This window comes from Leopardus geoffroyi, chromosome B4 (assembly GCF_018350155.1).
Source record: "Leopardus geoffroyi isolate Oge1 chromosome B4, O.geoffroyi_Oge1_pat1.0, whole genome shotgun sequence".
NCBI classification, from domain to species: domain Eukaryota; kingdom Metazoa; phylum Chordata; class Mammalia; order Carnivora; family Felidae; genus Leopardus; species Leopardus geoffroyi.
The window spans coordinates 79,293,491-79,308,754 of record NC_059341.1 but is presented as its reverse complement, the minus strand read 5'-3'; the positions used below and the strand labels follow the sequence as shown (position 1 = coordinate 79,308,754).

General features: G+C 52.3%; 1 protein-coding gene across 1 annotated transcript; it reads left to right on the top strand.

Moving 5' to 3' along the window:
• Positions 1 to 6,690: 6,690 nt before the first annotated feature.
• On the top strand, positions 6,691 to 14,729 carry KRT84 (keratin 84). The gene is made up of 9 exons (XM_045462971.1): positions 6,691 to 7,265; positions 8,446 to 8,654; positions 9,257 to 9,317; positions 9,802 to 9,897; positions 10,822 to 10,986; positions 11,161 to 11,286; positions 11,392 to 11,612; positions 12,067 to 12,098; positions 13,752 to 14,729. Exons 1-9 carry the CDS (start codon positions 6,714 to 6,716, stop codon positions 14,093 to 14,095), a joined length of 1,806 nt encoding a protein of 601 aa, XP_045318927.1. The 5' UTR covers positions 6,691 to 6,713; the 3' UTR covers positions 14,096 to 14,729.
• The last annotated feature ends 535 nt before the right edge of the window (positions 14,730 to 15,264 follow it).

The following is a 15,264-nucleotide window of genomic DNA, read 5'->3' as shown; positions in this document are numbered from 1 at the left end:
CTGTGTATTTTTAAGTGAGTGGATTCCATGGTATGTGAATTATATCTCCATCGAGCTCTTTGGTTTTTTTTTTTTTTTCAACGTTTATTTATTTTTGGGACAGAGAGAGACAGAGCATGAACGGGGGAGGGGCAGAGAGAGAGGGAGACACAGAATCGGAAACAGGCTCCAGGCTCTGAGCCATCAGCCCAGAGCCTGACGCGGGGCTCGAACTCACGGACCGCGAGATCGTGACCTGGCTGAAGTCGGACGCTTAACCGACTGCGCCACCCAGGCGCCCCTCTTTGGTTTTTTTAATGAGGCCCTGGCCCCAGTCCGTGCCTCCCAGGGCGTACAGCCTAGCAGGGCATAGAGACCTGGAACGGGAGATTACACATGTGAGAACTGCTCTGGAAGGGGTCATAACTGAGGGTCCCACCCAGCCCCAGGCTTCGGGATGGTCCCCAGGAGGAGGGCAGGCAAACTGGACCCTGAAGGGAAGTAGGACTCAGGGGAAGAAAGCCCGGTGGCAGTTCCGGGCCAAGGGCCCGGCAACTGTGAGCCAGAGCGCACCGTGTGTGAGCCGGTGAGAGTCAGGAGAGCGGGACATCCGCACAGGGGGCAGGCAGGCGGGCACACAAGAGCAAGGCCTCCCAGCATCCGTTCCCACTTGCAGCCCCGTCACTCTGGGCCTGGCCCTAGAGCCCTGCTAAGAAGCAACTTGCCGATGAATATACAAAGCTCTGAAAACTACAGGGGTGCTTTGGCCTGGAGTCAGCAAAAACAGAGATTCCAATAGACCACCCACCTCCAGCTCACAGATGGCTCCCTGAGGCCCAGGAAACACCCCACCGGAATAAAGGAGGGGACGGGTTCCCCACCCTCACTGGGAGGTGGGCTCCCACATGCCTACCGTCCCTTTGGGATTTCCCTTTCAGAGGGCAGAGGCCCAGGGAGAGAGGAGGCTATCTGAACAGTCCACGAGGCAAAACTGGCCCCAGTGGTGGGAGACCCAAGCTCTGTCCTGGAAGGGAGCCCGGAGGCGTGGGCCATCCCCCTCCAGACTGCGCACCATGCAGTCCCCCTCAGTGTTGTGCAGCACCACCCCCATTCTTCCTCCCTCCCTCCACTAGGAGCTGACTCAAGGCAGATGGGACAAAAGCGCCTCCTGGTGGTGGCCCGGTGGTTCACATTCCATTCACCTAGGCACCTGCACCCAGGGCCAGCCCTGTGCAGGGAGGGTGCTGGGATACAGACAGAGAGGATCTGCGAGACCATCGTCTGCCTGATGTCTGAGTTTCACTGCATCCCTCTGGGCCTCGGGAATCCAAACCCTGGCCTCTTCCAGAGCACCCCTGTGAAGACAGGACGGGAACAGCCCAAAGGGGCCTGGGGACAGTGGAAGTACCCAGAATGAAGCTCCTTGTTTCCGTGTCTGTCTCCCCAGAATGTCTCCCATTTCTTTGTCCCTCTCCTCACCAGGACCTCTCTTCTCCCCACGAGGCCCTTCCCAGCCCCACCTCCTCCTCCCTCAGGTCCCCTCTGCCCTGCCCCGACGGCCCCTTGTCTGGCCGGGATCCCTTCCTCACCCCAGTCCTCTCAGTGGCCCCAGGGCACCCGCCACTGCTGCTCTCCACCAGGGCTTGGACTGGGGGAAAATGGCCTCCGAAGCAGCCCTGTGAACAGACCAGGGAACAGGATCGCTGTGTCTGCTGGAAAGCACCCAGCTGGGCCCCAGCCATCCCAGCAGCTGAACGCGGTGCCGGGCACACAGCAGTGCCCAGCAAGGCTGCAGAAGCGCCTTGACCGGTGCACCTTCCAGGAGCAGCATTTTCACCCTGGTCAGGTGACAGCTGCCTGGGCAACGTAAGGAATTGGGATTACACCTGAGAAAAATCCTCCTGCCTGGAAGAGTGGGCATCCCCAAACAAGAGGGGTGCTCTGTCTCTCCGGGGGAGGTGTTTAAATTCCATCCAAGGGTCATTAGTCTGAGAGGGTAGAGGGGTGGAAGGCCTAAGCAGGGGTGAGCTCGGCCTCTCCCCACCACACCCCTCTTTCTGCTGGGGGACTCCCAAGCTTCCCTTCCCACGGGGCGGGGGGGGGGGGGTTGCAGATCCCAGCATGAACACCTCCCAGGGAGTGTCTTTTTCCAGCACAAACTTGTCTCGGGGCAAAACGGAAACATTTGGAAGAAGGCGGCTTTAAGCAAAGCCTCTCAGCCTCTGGGATTTCCCTGTCCTTCCCTCCCACACGCGCACACAGCCACAGCATGCCCAGGGTTCCCAGACCCAGGACAGAGCCTCTCCCCATGCTTCAGGGGCTCTGCCTCCCCCCACGGCACAGAGGGCAGATCCCTGGCACCCGTCCCACAGCCATCCTGGGAGGAGCCGTGGCGGGGCTCAGCCCCCAGATCTGGGGATTGCACCCGGACTGACTGACAGCAGCAGGAAGGAACCGTCAGGGCAGCAAAAGCTCCCGCCAGCCCAGAGTTTCCAGGGCACCTGCTGCCTACGTGCCACCCCCCTACCCTGAAGAACCTGCTGAGGGTTGTGTTCTGCATCATCTGGTGGAATGACACCTCAGAACTATAAACTGCTGATGGTGATAGCTCATTCCGGAACCGGAGTTATGCCTGACTGGTCCCACCCGCCCTGCCTGGTCAGGCCCGCAGGAAGCAGGAAGCCAAGGACAGCCCCAGAATGGCTGGGCTGGCGGGTGATGAAAGTGAAGTGTGACTGTGGTGCGGGAAGAGGCGGTTGCTGGATAGGAACAGGGGTGGCCGTCTAGCAGGGAGGGGAGGCTTGTGCAAAAGAGACGGGAGGGGCAGAGAGAGGGAGGGAGGGAGGAGAGCGAGGGGGAGAGATGGACGGCAGTGACCACACCAGCTGCCACAGCGTTGCCCCAGACATTTTCACCTGTATCCCCACAATACTGTGAAGGAAAAGGAGGTGCCAGTCCATTTTACGGATGAGAAAACTGAGGCTTAGAGAGGTTAAAGGACTTCCCCCAGGTCACCGGTATACCCCAGAGGGGGCATGTTTGCTGCCCAACACTGTTCGAAACGACCAGTGAGCAGTGATAGTAACAAGCAGACTGACATGCAGTCGGTTGTATTATAGTTTTGAAGTTCTCTACAGACAAGAACCCGCAGCAGAGCCCTGTTCCCCATCTGCCCTCGGTGCAGCACCGTCCAAGGTCACTCTGCTGGCAGGTGGCAAAACTGGGAATGAACCCAGGTCCATCTGACTCCAAGGACTGTGTCAAGTCCCTGTCGTTGGCCTGGCACACTCACCGGGGTTCTCAACGCCTCTTTCCCACTTTCACACCCCCAGGGGTCCTCCATTCCCCTTCCCAACCACCTAGATCCCCTTACTCACAGCCCCAGAGGCCAGACCTGGAGGGCAAACTGGGTTGGGTCCCCAACAAGCACTTGAGATTCTACCCCACCATCATCCTCAGGGCCATGCCTGTCCATTTTGGAGCCCGGAGTCTCCTCTTCATGAAATATCCCCAAAATCAAATGCTCAACTTCCTCTTCTTCCTACTTCCTGCTCCTTTCTCCCCCTTGTCCTGCTTTGAATCTTTGAGGTGTATTCATGCATTCTACAAAACTAGGCATTCCCATCACGTGCCCCACTCTACTAGGCCCTGGGGGCACAGAGTGCACAAAATGCACAAGTGCCTGCATCCTGCGACTTGCATTCCAGCCAGCGAAGGCAGAAGACCAGCAAGCAGACCCATACAGGAGAGGCCCCCTGACGGCAACAATGAGAGGAGGGATCGGGAAAGCTTGGGGAGGGGACTTTAGGGGATGACCTATGAGCAAGGACCTTGAAGAGCTGAGGGACTGGGCCACGAAGCTATTTGAGGAAAAGAAGTTCCCAGTGGAGAAACAGCAAGTGGGAAAGGGTCTGAGGCAGGACTTTTCCTGTCTGTTTCATGGACAACCAGGAGGTCAGGGTGGCTGGAGCCTGGTAAGCACCCAGATGGATAGAGGGAAATGAGGTCAGTGAAAGGGGACCATAGACTTCTGCATGCCATTTACTCAGTGGGATGGGAAACCAGGAGGGCATAGAAATGACATGATCTAACAGGTTTTTAAAGGATCACTCTGTGCTGTTAAGAAAGACTGAGGGGGAAAGGGAGACTAGCTGGAGGGCACGCCAATGGGCCCTGTGAGAAGTGATGGGCTTGGGCAACATGGTAGCAGTGGGGTGGTGAGAGGGAGTAGGAATCCTGGAGTAGGATTAGCCAACGAATTGAATGTGGGCCATAAAAACAAAGCAGAGGAACCAGGATGATGCTCAGATTTTTGGCCTGAGCTACTAAAGGGACAGTGAGCTTGGCAAGTAGAATGTATTTAGTGGGAATGGTATTGGGAAAACAGCATTGGATACATTAGATTGAGACACCTATTTGATATCCAAATAAAGATGTTGATTATTAAAATATAAGTGTGAAGGACAGAAGGGATGTTCACCATAGCGATATGTCTTGGTAGTCATCAGTGGATAGACAGTTTTAAAGACATGAGACTTGGGGTGCCTAGGTGGCTCAGTGGGTTAAGTGTCCGACTTCAGCTCAGGTCATGATCTTGCGGTCCATGAGTTTGAGCCCCGCGTCGGGCTCTGTGCCGACAACTCAGAAGCTGGAGCCTGCTTCCGTTTCTGTGTCTTCTCTCTCTCTCTCTCAAAAGTAAATAAACATTTAAAAAATTTTTAAGACATGAGACTGTATGATGTCACCAAGGGAATGCATGTAGATAAAAATGTGAACAGGTACGAAGCTTGGGCCCAAGGATGCTGCAGTGTGTAGAGGTTGGGGATACGATAAGAAACTGGCAACTGAAAAGAAGCTGTCAGTAATACGGCAAGACAATCAGGATAGCATGCTGTCTGGAAACCAAAAGAAGAAAGGATTTCAAGGAAAGGGGAATGATCAACGACGGCAAATATAGCTGAGAAGGTAAGCGAGGGCTGAGGACAGACCACTGAAGTTAGCAACATGGAGATCACCAGTAATCTTCACAAGAAGAATTCTCTCGTTATTACTTTCCTGCTTCTCTCTTTACTCATGCACCTGATATCTGGGTCTATGGAACGGAGTAGTAAACTAGGAACAGAGGGAAACTTCCTCAATTTGATTTTTAAAAAATCTACAAAAAACCTACAACTAACGTCATACTTTATGGTGAGAACCTTGAAGCTTTCCCAGTAAAATTAAAAATAAGGCAAAGATGCCCCCTTTTACCCCTGCTTTTCAACATCATACTGGAAGTCCTAGCTAATGCAGTAAGACAAAAGGAAATAAATGCTGTAGAGATTGGAAAGGAAGAAAACAGTGAAGCCTCAAGCTGGATAGCTCAGGGCAAAAGCACACACCTCCCTCCAAGTAGAGCCCCAAGCATCCTAAAGGATCCCAAGCATCCAGTCAAGCACAACAACCACCAGGCACAGGGCAAGTAGAATGAACCATGTGTCACACTACGAAAGAAATGGAAAACACTTGTCTTTGGATCCTGAAAGAGCTGCAATATTGATAACAATGATAATATCCAGTTGCTTATAACTTTCATTTTCTGTCCAGATGCTTATTCTTTGTCTCCCATCCAAGTACTAACCAGACCTGACCCTGCTTAACTTCTGAGACCTGATGAGATCAGGTGTATTCAGAGTGGTATGGCCATAGGCCAGACACTTATAGCTTTGGATCTCTCCAGCCTAACCAAAGATTCATCAATAATGCAAGAAACCTGCACACAAGACTATAGATCAGCCCTAATGTGTATTTGGGGAGTTCAAAATCATGTGGTTAACTTTCCACACAGGTACATGGCCAAACCATTGGCATGCTTTGGCCTCAAATTATGCCATGGAAGTATTGACTAGTGGAAGTCCTTAAGCTAAATCTTCCCCCACCATTGAGACTGTCTATCTGTGTTCCCTCAGCATCACGCACATTGCCTGGGACAGAGTAGGCAACTGATAATTTTTGAATGAACTAAAAATTAGTGAATTAATCTCTTCTGAGTATCTCAAATCAGACATGCGTCTGTACTAACCCAAATGAGCTTTCCTGAAGGTTCAACTCTTACATAGGCAGCCAGACTGGAGCATGGAGAACAGATAAGGCAGTACAAAAGGTTTTTGGTCTATTTAATCCATCTGTAGAGATGCAATAAACCATATTCTTGCCATACCATTTGTTACTCGGAACTGTGAAGACCCTGTCTTTTCTGTACACCCCCATCTATTCAGGAGTTTATATCTGTATGGATGCATCCTTTTGAACCTCTTGCTGGAGTTGTTACCAACCTAACTTTCTGGTGGTTAGCCACAGTAACAGTGAAAAAGTCTATTGGATTTATGACCAAGGCAAATTAATGTCCCCATAATGGCAATTGTGGTGGACTTGTGGGAAAAAATAAGACCATAATGTTTGTGTTTATGTGTTTTTAATGTTTATAGGTTTGATGTTGTAGCCCTGATCTTGAGGAGAATAGGTGTGCCTGAGATTAGCTCATTATTAATAAACTTACAGGCATGAAGAGTTTCTGCTAACTACCCAAGCTCATAAATGTGTCCAAATGGATTTTTTTTTGTTTTTATGGGGCCAATCCTCAGATCCCCAGACACATAAAAGGGGAAAGAGGGATCCACTAGCCTCAGAGGGACTCCCAGCTCAAGCCTGCCCCACTCTGCAATCCCTGCTCTGTCCTCACCCAGGAAGTCATCATGTCTTGCCGCTCCTACAGAGTCAGCTCTGGTCGCCGCATGGGCAACTTCAGCTCTTGCTCAGCAGTGACCTCCCAGAACCTGAACCGCTTCCGGGCCAGCTCTGTCTCCTGCAGGAGTGGGCCCGGCTTCCGGGGTCTTGGCAGCTTTGGTAGTCGGAGTGTCATCGCTTTTGGATCGTGCTCACCCCGGATGGCAGCAGTATGCCCTCGTCCCATCCGCTGTGGAGTTGGCTTTGGTGCTGGCAGTGGGATGGCCTTTGGCTTTGGTGATGGGAGTGGTGCTGGTCTGGGCTTTGGGGCCAGCGGTTGTGTTGGTCTGGGATTTGGAGCCAACAGTGGCCTTGGTTATGGCTTTGGCCGCCCTGGCTTTGGCTACAGAGTTGGAGGAGTTGGAGTCCCAGCAGCCCCATCTATCACAGCAGTAACTGTTAACCAGAGCCTGTTGACCCCCCTCAACCTGGAGATTGATCCCAATGCCCAGAGGGTGAAGAAGGATGAGAAGGAGCAAATCAAGACCCTCAACAACAAATTTGCCTCCTTCATTGACAAGGTACTTATAACAGCTCAGTCTCTGGGTCTGGGATGGTGAGGGCTAAAATGCATTGGGGTGTCCTCTCCCTTAAGAAGAAGCAGCCCAGGCCTGGGGAATCAACCTTGACCCAGAACCTTCAGGCACCACAGTATGATTTCTGGGTCACTCTGCTGCAAAACAAGGACAAACTTAAGGAAATGCTGCAAGGTGGAATAGACTAAGACAGAGGTTGTGTCTTCTTGAAGAGAGAGGAGCATCCAGCCAAATCTGAGGGAATCTGGACAAACTAAGACCTACCACCTAGTCACTTAGAAATATCTCCCAAATAAGCTAGAAATTAGGACTTTGGCCAAATGTTGGCTACATGTTTAAAAGGTTTTATCCTTTGAGATCTTGGTGCCCTTTTTAAGATTGCCATAGCTTCTGAGGCTGTGTGACCACATCTGTTCAGGCTCAGGAAAGTGGAGTATGGAGTAATTTTTGCACAAAACAAATAACGTATACTCCCCATGTGGGGTACCCAGGTTCAGCTGAGTTGCCTAGATTGAGAGAAATAGTAGGGAACTACCAGAGGAAGTCATGATGGTCAGACTCATGAGAGAAACAATGATGTGGAACTGACATCCCACAAACCATGTCTCCATGGAGCAGGAATGCTCTGTGTCTGAGAATAGAAACTCACCTCTGTGAGCTTTAGGTTCCTCATCTCTGAAACAAAGTATTGGAGCAAATGATGTCCAAGTTCTCCTCCAGCTGATGGAGCTCTTCAATTCTCAGCTGATGGAGTATCTGGGATGGTGGGTATGACTTATGACCTGAGAATTCCTACCTCCTAATGCTTTATCCCACCTCAATATACTTTACTTTGCTCCTCATTCCCTGTGAGAGATGGCCAATATCAGTTTTTAGATACAGGTAAATCCCTGCTCCCCTTTCTTGGAGGGTAGAGGCAAAATGGTACTGTGGTGCTTTGGTTCGAAAGTTTCTGTTTAGCTGAGCCTGGCTGAGCATGAGGAGGGGGTCACAGACCTACTCTTCCAGCTCTTACTGAGCTAGAGGATGAATGAAAAGCCAGCAGGCAAGAGGACAATGTCAACATGGGGCTGAGAGTCATCTATGGCCACCTGAAGAGCCGGTCAACGTGTAGGCGACTCTATCAAGCTCTTCAGGTGCCATTTCTTTGACCCTGTGGATTTAGGTGCGGTTCCTGGAACAGCAGAATAAGCTCCTAGAGACCAAGTGGAATTTCCTCCAAGAGCAGAAATGTGCCAGGAGCAACCTGGAGCCCCTCTTTGAGAACTATATCACCAACTTGCGGAGGCAGCTGGACGTAGTTAACAGTGACCGGGCCCGGTTCGAGGCTGAGAGAAACCACATGCAGGATGTCCTTGAGGGTTTCAAGAAGAAGTAAGTGGCATCTGGACTGCATAGAGCAAGGATAGGCAGGGTTTGGTCCCCAAAGCAGCTGCCAAGCTCAGATAATAGCAGCTGGACAGATCAGAGTTGAATGCTGGTTTCAATACTCAGCCTAGAGATAGTGGGGGAAATGATATGTAAGACAGGAGGCGGACGCCCTCTGTGGTTCCTGAGTAAAAACTAGTCTTGGAATTGGGCATGATTTGTTCCTAGTCTTGCCTATGGGAATGGGTCCATTGACTCCAGAAAAATAGTACTCAGGTGCAACAATGAGTTGGGTCCTACATCCTCTATGTTCAAGTGCAATGACTCCAAGTCTTTTCTAGCAGAGGAGCATAGCAATGGTCCACATTTTCAGACCCCAAATCTAATTTGAGAAAGTAAAAATAATTTGGAAAAACTGAGGGTCACAGGCTCATAAAAGGTCTTAAAGATGAGACAAAGATGAGATGTGAACATGTAGGTGCCAACAGGGACCTGTGCTCCTGAATGCAGCAGAGATGTTTTAAGAGGCTCATTGGGGAGAGGAGAGTAACTGGCTCTCAGTTCAGAATGAGAAATGAGAATTCACCCTCTCCATCCTTATCATCCAGGTATGAAGAGGAGGTAGGATTCCGGGCCAACGCTGAGAATGAGTTTGTGGCTCTGAAGAAGGTAAGGGAGAGCCATAGGTCCAAGCAAACTTCTCCTCCAGACAGCAGAATGTTCCAAAGACGCTTTCTGCCCTGGAAACTGCCCAGGCAGCCCTGTAGAGTCTGGGACCACTCGCACAGAGTGGGACCTCTAAGGTCATAACAGGTTCCTTTTGGAGTTCCGATTTGGCCTCAGATTATTTAGGACTGGGTCTTCACGAGAGCAGAGGTCTGAAGAGATGACCTTTTAAGAGTCTTAGATTATCCAGATTCTCCTTGCCTCTAAATAAGCATCAGAAAATGTCTACAGCCCCCAGGGGAGTCTTCATGTTGTAGTAGGGAGAAGAACAATGGTCACTAAGCTGCATTCCAAGGACTCCACCATCCATCGCAAGGCTGGCCTGGCCCAGTGGGGACTGGCCTGATTTTTCCACCCATCTCCAGACCCTGCCAAGCTTAAACGGTGTACAACTAATGGCCATTTTATCCTTCTCTCTTTTATGTAGGATGTGGATACATCTTTCTTAAATAAGTCTGATCTAGAGGCCAACGCAGATACCCTAACTCAGGAAATTGACTTTCTCAAAGCCTTATACATGGCGGTAAGCATTCATCCCCTTCTGGCCTAAACAAGATCAGTGCTTGGCCTGAACTCCCAGGAGGAGGTGGGGGGGGGGGGGGTTCATCTGGACTGGCATAATTTCTAACATTTGGTATTACACATCTTCCTCCCATTCAAATCTATATCCTCTATATGTTGATGTGTCTACAAATGGATAAGGGAAGGTAAGCAGGCAGGCTTCTTGGCTGCCTGACTCAGCTCTATGATAAATTCCTTGGATCTATGATCCAACTCCTTATTGGCCAATCCAAAGACTGGGGTCTAGGAGTTTCACTTCCTCTCTACTGGTCAAAAGACTCCAGAAAACTGATTTGCTAGGAGGTGTAAGAAAAATTGTGGTTGACCTACTTAGCTGGATGAATTAGTTACGTTTTGCTTTGCAAGTGGTCTGTTTGGTCGGGTACAGAGCCAGCCAGTGTTAATGTCTGGCTCCGAGTGGAAAGGCTGAAGAAAGCTCCCTCTGGAGCCCTTATAGTCCAAGCCCCTGGTTCTATTAACAACTTGGGATATAGGAATTCCTAGACCACCATGTTCTAGAATATTATCAACTCTCAATGATCCATGAGAAGCACAGCCACTTTGTGGATATGCCAGGGAGAAGTTTCAGCCCTAGCACGGCTCTCACTCCCCTCCACTGAGCTCCTAGGCACCGTGTATTCACCTAAGCAAATGAAGTGTGAAAGGGAGTCTTCAAGTATATAATGAGGGCTGAAATTCAAACTGAAATGGTTTGCAGTTCATGTCCTTTCCTTTGCCCTCGGTTTGGATGGTCCACTCCGTTGCTTTGATCTGAAAAAAGGAGCAATGCTCTCTGCTCCTAGAGCCACTCTTGGGGCCCCTGGGGCAGAGTCCCGGCCACTGATGGGATGCTGAGCCCATCTGTCTCACTGATCCCCCAACACAGGAAATCCAATTGCTGCAGTCACACATCTCGGAGACATCGGTCATCGTGAAGATGGACAACAGCCGGGACCTGAACTTTGATGGAATCATCGACGAAATCAAGGCGCAGTATGAAGAGGTTGCCAGGCGCAGTCGGGCTGATGCTGAGGCGTGGTACCAGACCAAGGTGGGTGGTGGAATGGGGGGGGGGGGGGCACTGAGGAAGAGGTGTGGGCAGCCTCAGAGTAAGACTCATGTACAATGGAGTGGACGCAGCGGAGGTCTAAGGCCCCCATCTCAGCTGGGGCTGTGGTCTTGACTCAGACTTTGGATCCTCATAACATCCCTCGCTTGCCCCCAGTACGAGGAGATGCGGGTGACAGCCGGCCAGCACTGTGACAACCTGCGCAACACACGGGATGAGATCAATGAGCTGACCCGCCTGATCCAGAGACTGAAGGCAGAGATTGAGCACTCCAAGGCTCAGGTGGGCAAAGGAGAGGGGAGGAGACGGAGGGGGCAGTGTTTCTAGCCCCACCTGGGGATCTGCTAGTCCCTGCCAAAGCCCACCTGCACGCTGCCCTTCCTGCAGCGGGCCAAGCTGGAGGCTGCGGTGGCCGAGGCAGAGCAGCAGGGCGAGGCGGCCCTCAATGACGCCAAGTGCAAGCTGGCGGATCTGGAGGGCGCCCTGCAGCAGGCCAAGCAGGACATGGCCCGGCAGCTGCGAGAGTATCAAGAACTGATGAACGTCAAGCTGGGCCTGGACATCGAGATCGCCACCTACAGGCGCCTGCTGGAGGGCGAGGAGATCCGGTGAGAGCTCTCCGCGGGAGTGAGGTCAGACTTAGGCATCTAGAAAGACTCAGTGGGGGAGGGGACCAGGTGAAGAACTGCTAACTTGAAGTTAACAGTCTCTTCTCTGCAAACATTAGTCCCCTTGCCCTCACCAAGGAGCTAGAAGACGGTTCTAGATTTTCGCCCCCCAAATGCGAGTTTGTAGACAGGCTGCGCCGGAATCACAGGGAGTTCTGCTTCACTGATTATCTGTTTAAAAACAATAATAATAACACATTTCCTCAAATATTTTGATTCAGTGGTTTTGGGGCAGAGTCTAGGAACGTGTATGTTTTTTCAAAGTTCCCGGGATGCTTGTACAGCTAGGGGTAAGAACCACCAGTCCACTCTGCCAAGAAAGCCCTTCGGAGAGCAAGCAGGTTTTCAGGGAATAGCACTGCTTATGAGCTGACTTATTCCTTTCCATCCCCAGGATCTGCGAAGGTGTTGGACCAGTAAACATATGTAAGAACCTTAAGTCTTTTCCTCTTCACATTTCTCTCCTGGAGCTCTGCAAATTTCCTTTCAACCCAGGCCCACGTTGGGATCAGGAGCCCATGGCTGGGCTGGCCATGACAGTCAGGGAAGCAAGGACCAGCAAGCCCCTGGACTGGGGACATCACCTTAGCTGAGGTCCAAGATCTCCCCTGAGCCTTCCTTCCCCAGGGTTAAGCAATCACAAAGGTTTGCAGGGCCTAACAGATGGGAGAGCGTTCTGGAAGAGAGTCCGCCTTTTTCCTTTGAGTGGTCTTGCCCTTCAGGGACAAAAGCCAGAGACAGAATGAAAAGATCTGTGCCAACGAGTTGCCCCATGCCCATGGCTGGGGATGGGACAAGAATGAGCAGATGTCTCCCTGCTGCTGCTGCTGCTGCTGCTGCTGCTGCTGCTGCTGCCAAAGTATTGTTTGTGGCCGAGCGTACAGGGGGTTATGCTGGGCACTGCAGGGTGGGGGCACAAAGACCAGGAAAGACCAGCCCCTGCTCTCTAAAATTACAATCTTCTTTGGAAGACGAGCCCTCTCCACTGTCCACCTAACCCTCAAAGCCCTGAGGAGATGAATAGGCATTAGTACCCCTTTTTTATTCACTTAGAGAAAATATGTGGTTTGCCAGAAGCCACAAAGCTAGATTTCTGATCCAAAGGTTTAAATCTACACAGGTGCATGGTGGAGCTGAATGCTATCCTGGGTGGGTCAGGTAGTCACAGCTACTTGTCCTCGGATGTCCCTGCCAGGTCAGAGAGGGGGAGGCAGCAAGGAGTGGCTTTCTGCAAGAGGTCAAGCTTGAGTGAAGGTCACAGATGGTAGGAAGCATTCTGGTAAAAGGAGAGGAAAGGAGGGGCGCCTGGGTGGCTCAGTCGACTCAGCATCCGACTCTTGATTTCGGCTCAGGTCATGATCTCATGGTTCATGGGATGGAGCCCCGTGTCGGGCTCTATGTTGACAGAACAAAGGCTGCTTGGGATTCTCTCTTTACCCCTCCATCTCTCTCTCTCTCTCTCAAAAATAAATAAACGTTAAAAAAAAAAAAAAAAAAAAGGAGAGGAAAGGACCGGGAGCCCTCTCCACAGATGGGGCTGAGCTAAGGAAGCTTTAGTTGGATTGGCATCCTGGGGTACAGAGGCAGGCCCAGGGATACCAGAAGGCTACAGAGCAGAGCCATCAGTGGGTGGGAAGAGAACTGACTAGCGACTCTTGTTGGAGGGACAATGTGGGGACCACCAAGGGGCATGATATGATCAGGAGAGAGAAGCCCCAAGCTTTATAGGAGCTACTGCTCCGGTATCTGGATAATCCAGCTCATGCCCAACCTGACTTCAGCCATATATAAATGACAGCCAATTTATGACTATATGCAACCTGGGGGATTGGCTGAATTCTTCCATTTTAATCTGAATGTTCAACTTCAGTTGAGTCACGGCCTTTGAGTCACCCAGACAAGAGAAGGGAAAAATGGGTGTCATCTGTGTGGATGATAGGGACCACTTGCCCAGGCCACTTCCCCTGATGTCGCCAGTCCTGTCCCCTCCTCCGCCCCCCTCAGTGGGGAGACCACTGGAGGACTGGGCCCCAGGAGTGGGCAGCCCACCTCGCTGACAGTTTCCCCTCTCTCCTACAGCTGTGAGCAGCTCCCGGGGTGCCGTGGTGTGTGGGCCTGAACCCCTGGTCGCCAGCTCCACCCTCTCCCGCGGTGGGGTCACTTTCTCGGGCAGCAGTTGCATCCGGTCCAGCAATGCCTGTGGCTCCAGCCTGGGTGGGACCCGGATCGTCACGGCCGGCGGGGACCTACTGAATGTGGGCTCCCGGGGTGGCTCCGTGCTCACGAGCGAGGCCTGCGTCCCCAGTGTCCCCTGCCCGCTGCCCACCGAAGGGGGCTTCAGCAGCTGCAGCGGGGGCCGCGGCAGCCGTAGCTCCAGCATCCGCCTCGTGTCCACCACCACCTCCCGCCGGACCAAGTACTGAGAGGCCAGTGCCAGCCAGCCGCTTCCCAGGGAAGAGCCATCTCAATGTCACCTGCTTCTGTCCCCAGAGGCGTCTGGACTCTGGGCCAGAGGGGATTCCAGCTACCCCTCCTGCCAGGAGGCCGACACTGCCCTCCCCAGGGATGGATCCGCCCAGCCCCTGTCCTCTGGGGGGATTTTCTCACTACCTAGACGCTCTGTCCGCAGCCCCAGTACACTGGCTTCTCCCTGACTCCCCATTCCTGTCCTTTGAATCGCTCTCCACCATTGAACAGCCTGAAGAAATGCGCATTCAATACAGTCACACAAATCAGTGCGCCAGGGAGAAAAGGAACTGTCCAAAGCCAAAAAGAATGTGCTTGGGTAGCATTGCCACCCATGCCTTGGACTAATTTGGAGAATGGAGAGTTGGCTGTCCACACTGCAGGCGTCTTTAGCCCACTGTCCTTTGCTTCCTTCTTCTTCCTTTCCCTGGCAGGAGAAGGTTCTTTCCTTCTCTTCCTCCCCCAGAAGGACTCCCAGTCCTTCGTGGCCCGAGGATCTCTAAGTCCCCTGAGATGGTTCTTCTCCAAGTGGCAGATGTCCTAGCTGCTTCTCTCCCAGGGTCATTGGTTTAATTCCAGCATGTGAGTGCACGAGGTGGGTGGGGTGCAGATGGGGAGGTGGGCTCTGCTGTGTTGCATGTGCCCCGTCCCTGTGGGTGGTGTGAAGGAGGCCCAGCCCTGTCCGCTGTAGCGGGGTTTATGTCTACAAGCTCCAGGGAGGGCCTGGGTGGGGGGACAAGGTGCCTGTTTATACTTTTCTTTGCGTTGCTGGGTTTTCAATAAACTTGCCAAGCTAACATCACCAGGACTCTGGCCTCTCCTTCCAGATCACTCTGCTGATGGGGGGAGACTGCCTCCTAGACTCCACCAGCCCAGCCCCCTGGGGACTTGCCGAGGGCAGAGGCTGCGGTCATGGGCACAGAGGAGGCACAGAGGAAAGAGGGCTCGGGACCCTCCCTGGAGGACCTCGCAGCTCAGGGAGGGAGAGGAAAAATGCAGCAAAGGCCCTGAGAACAAGTGCCCAGCAGCCCACTTCTCTCCCGGAGAGAAGTGCCCCGTACCTCACGACCAACACAAACCCTTCTACCTGTTCCCCAGCCTCCCCAGCCCCACTTCTTCTGGGATC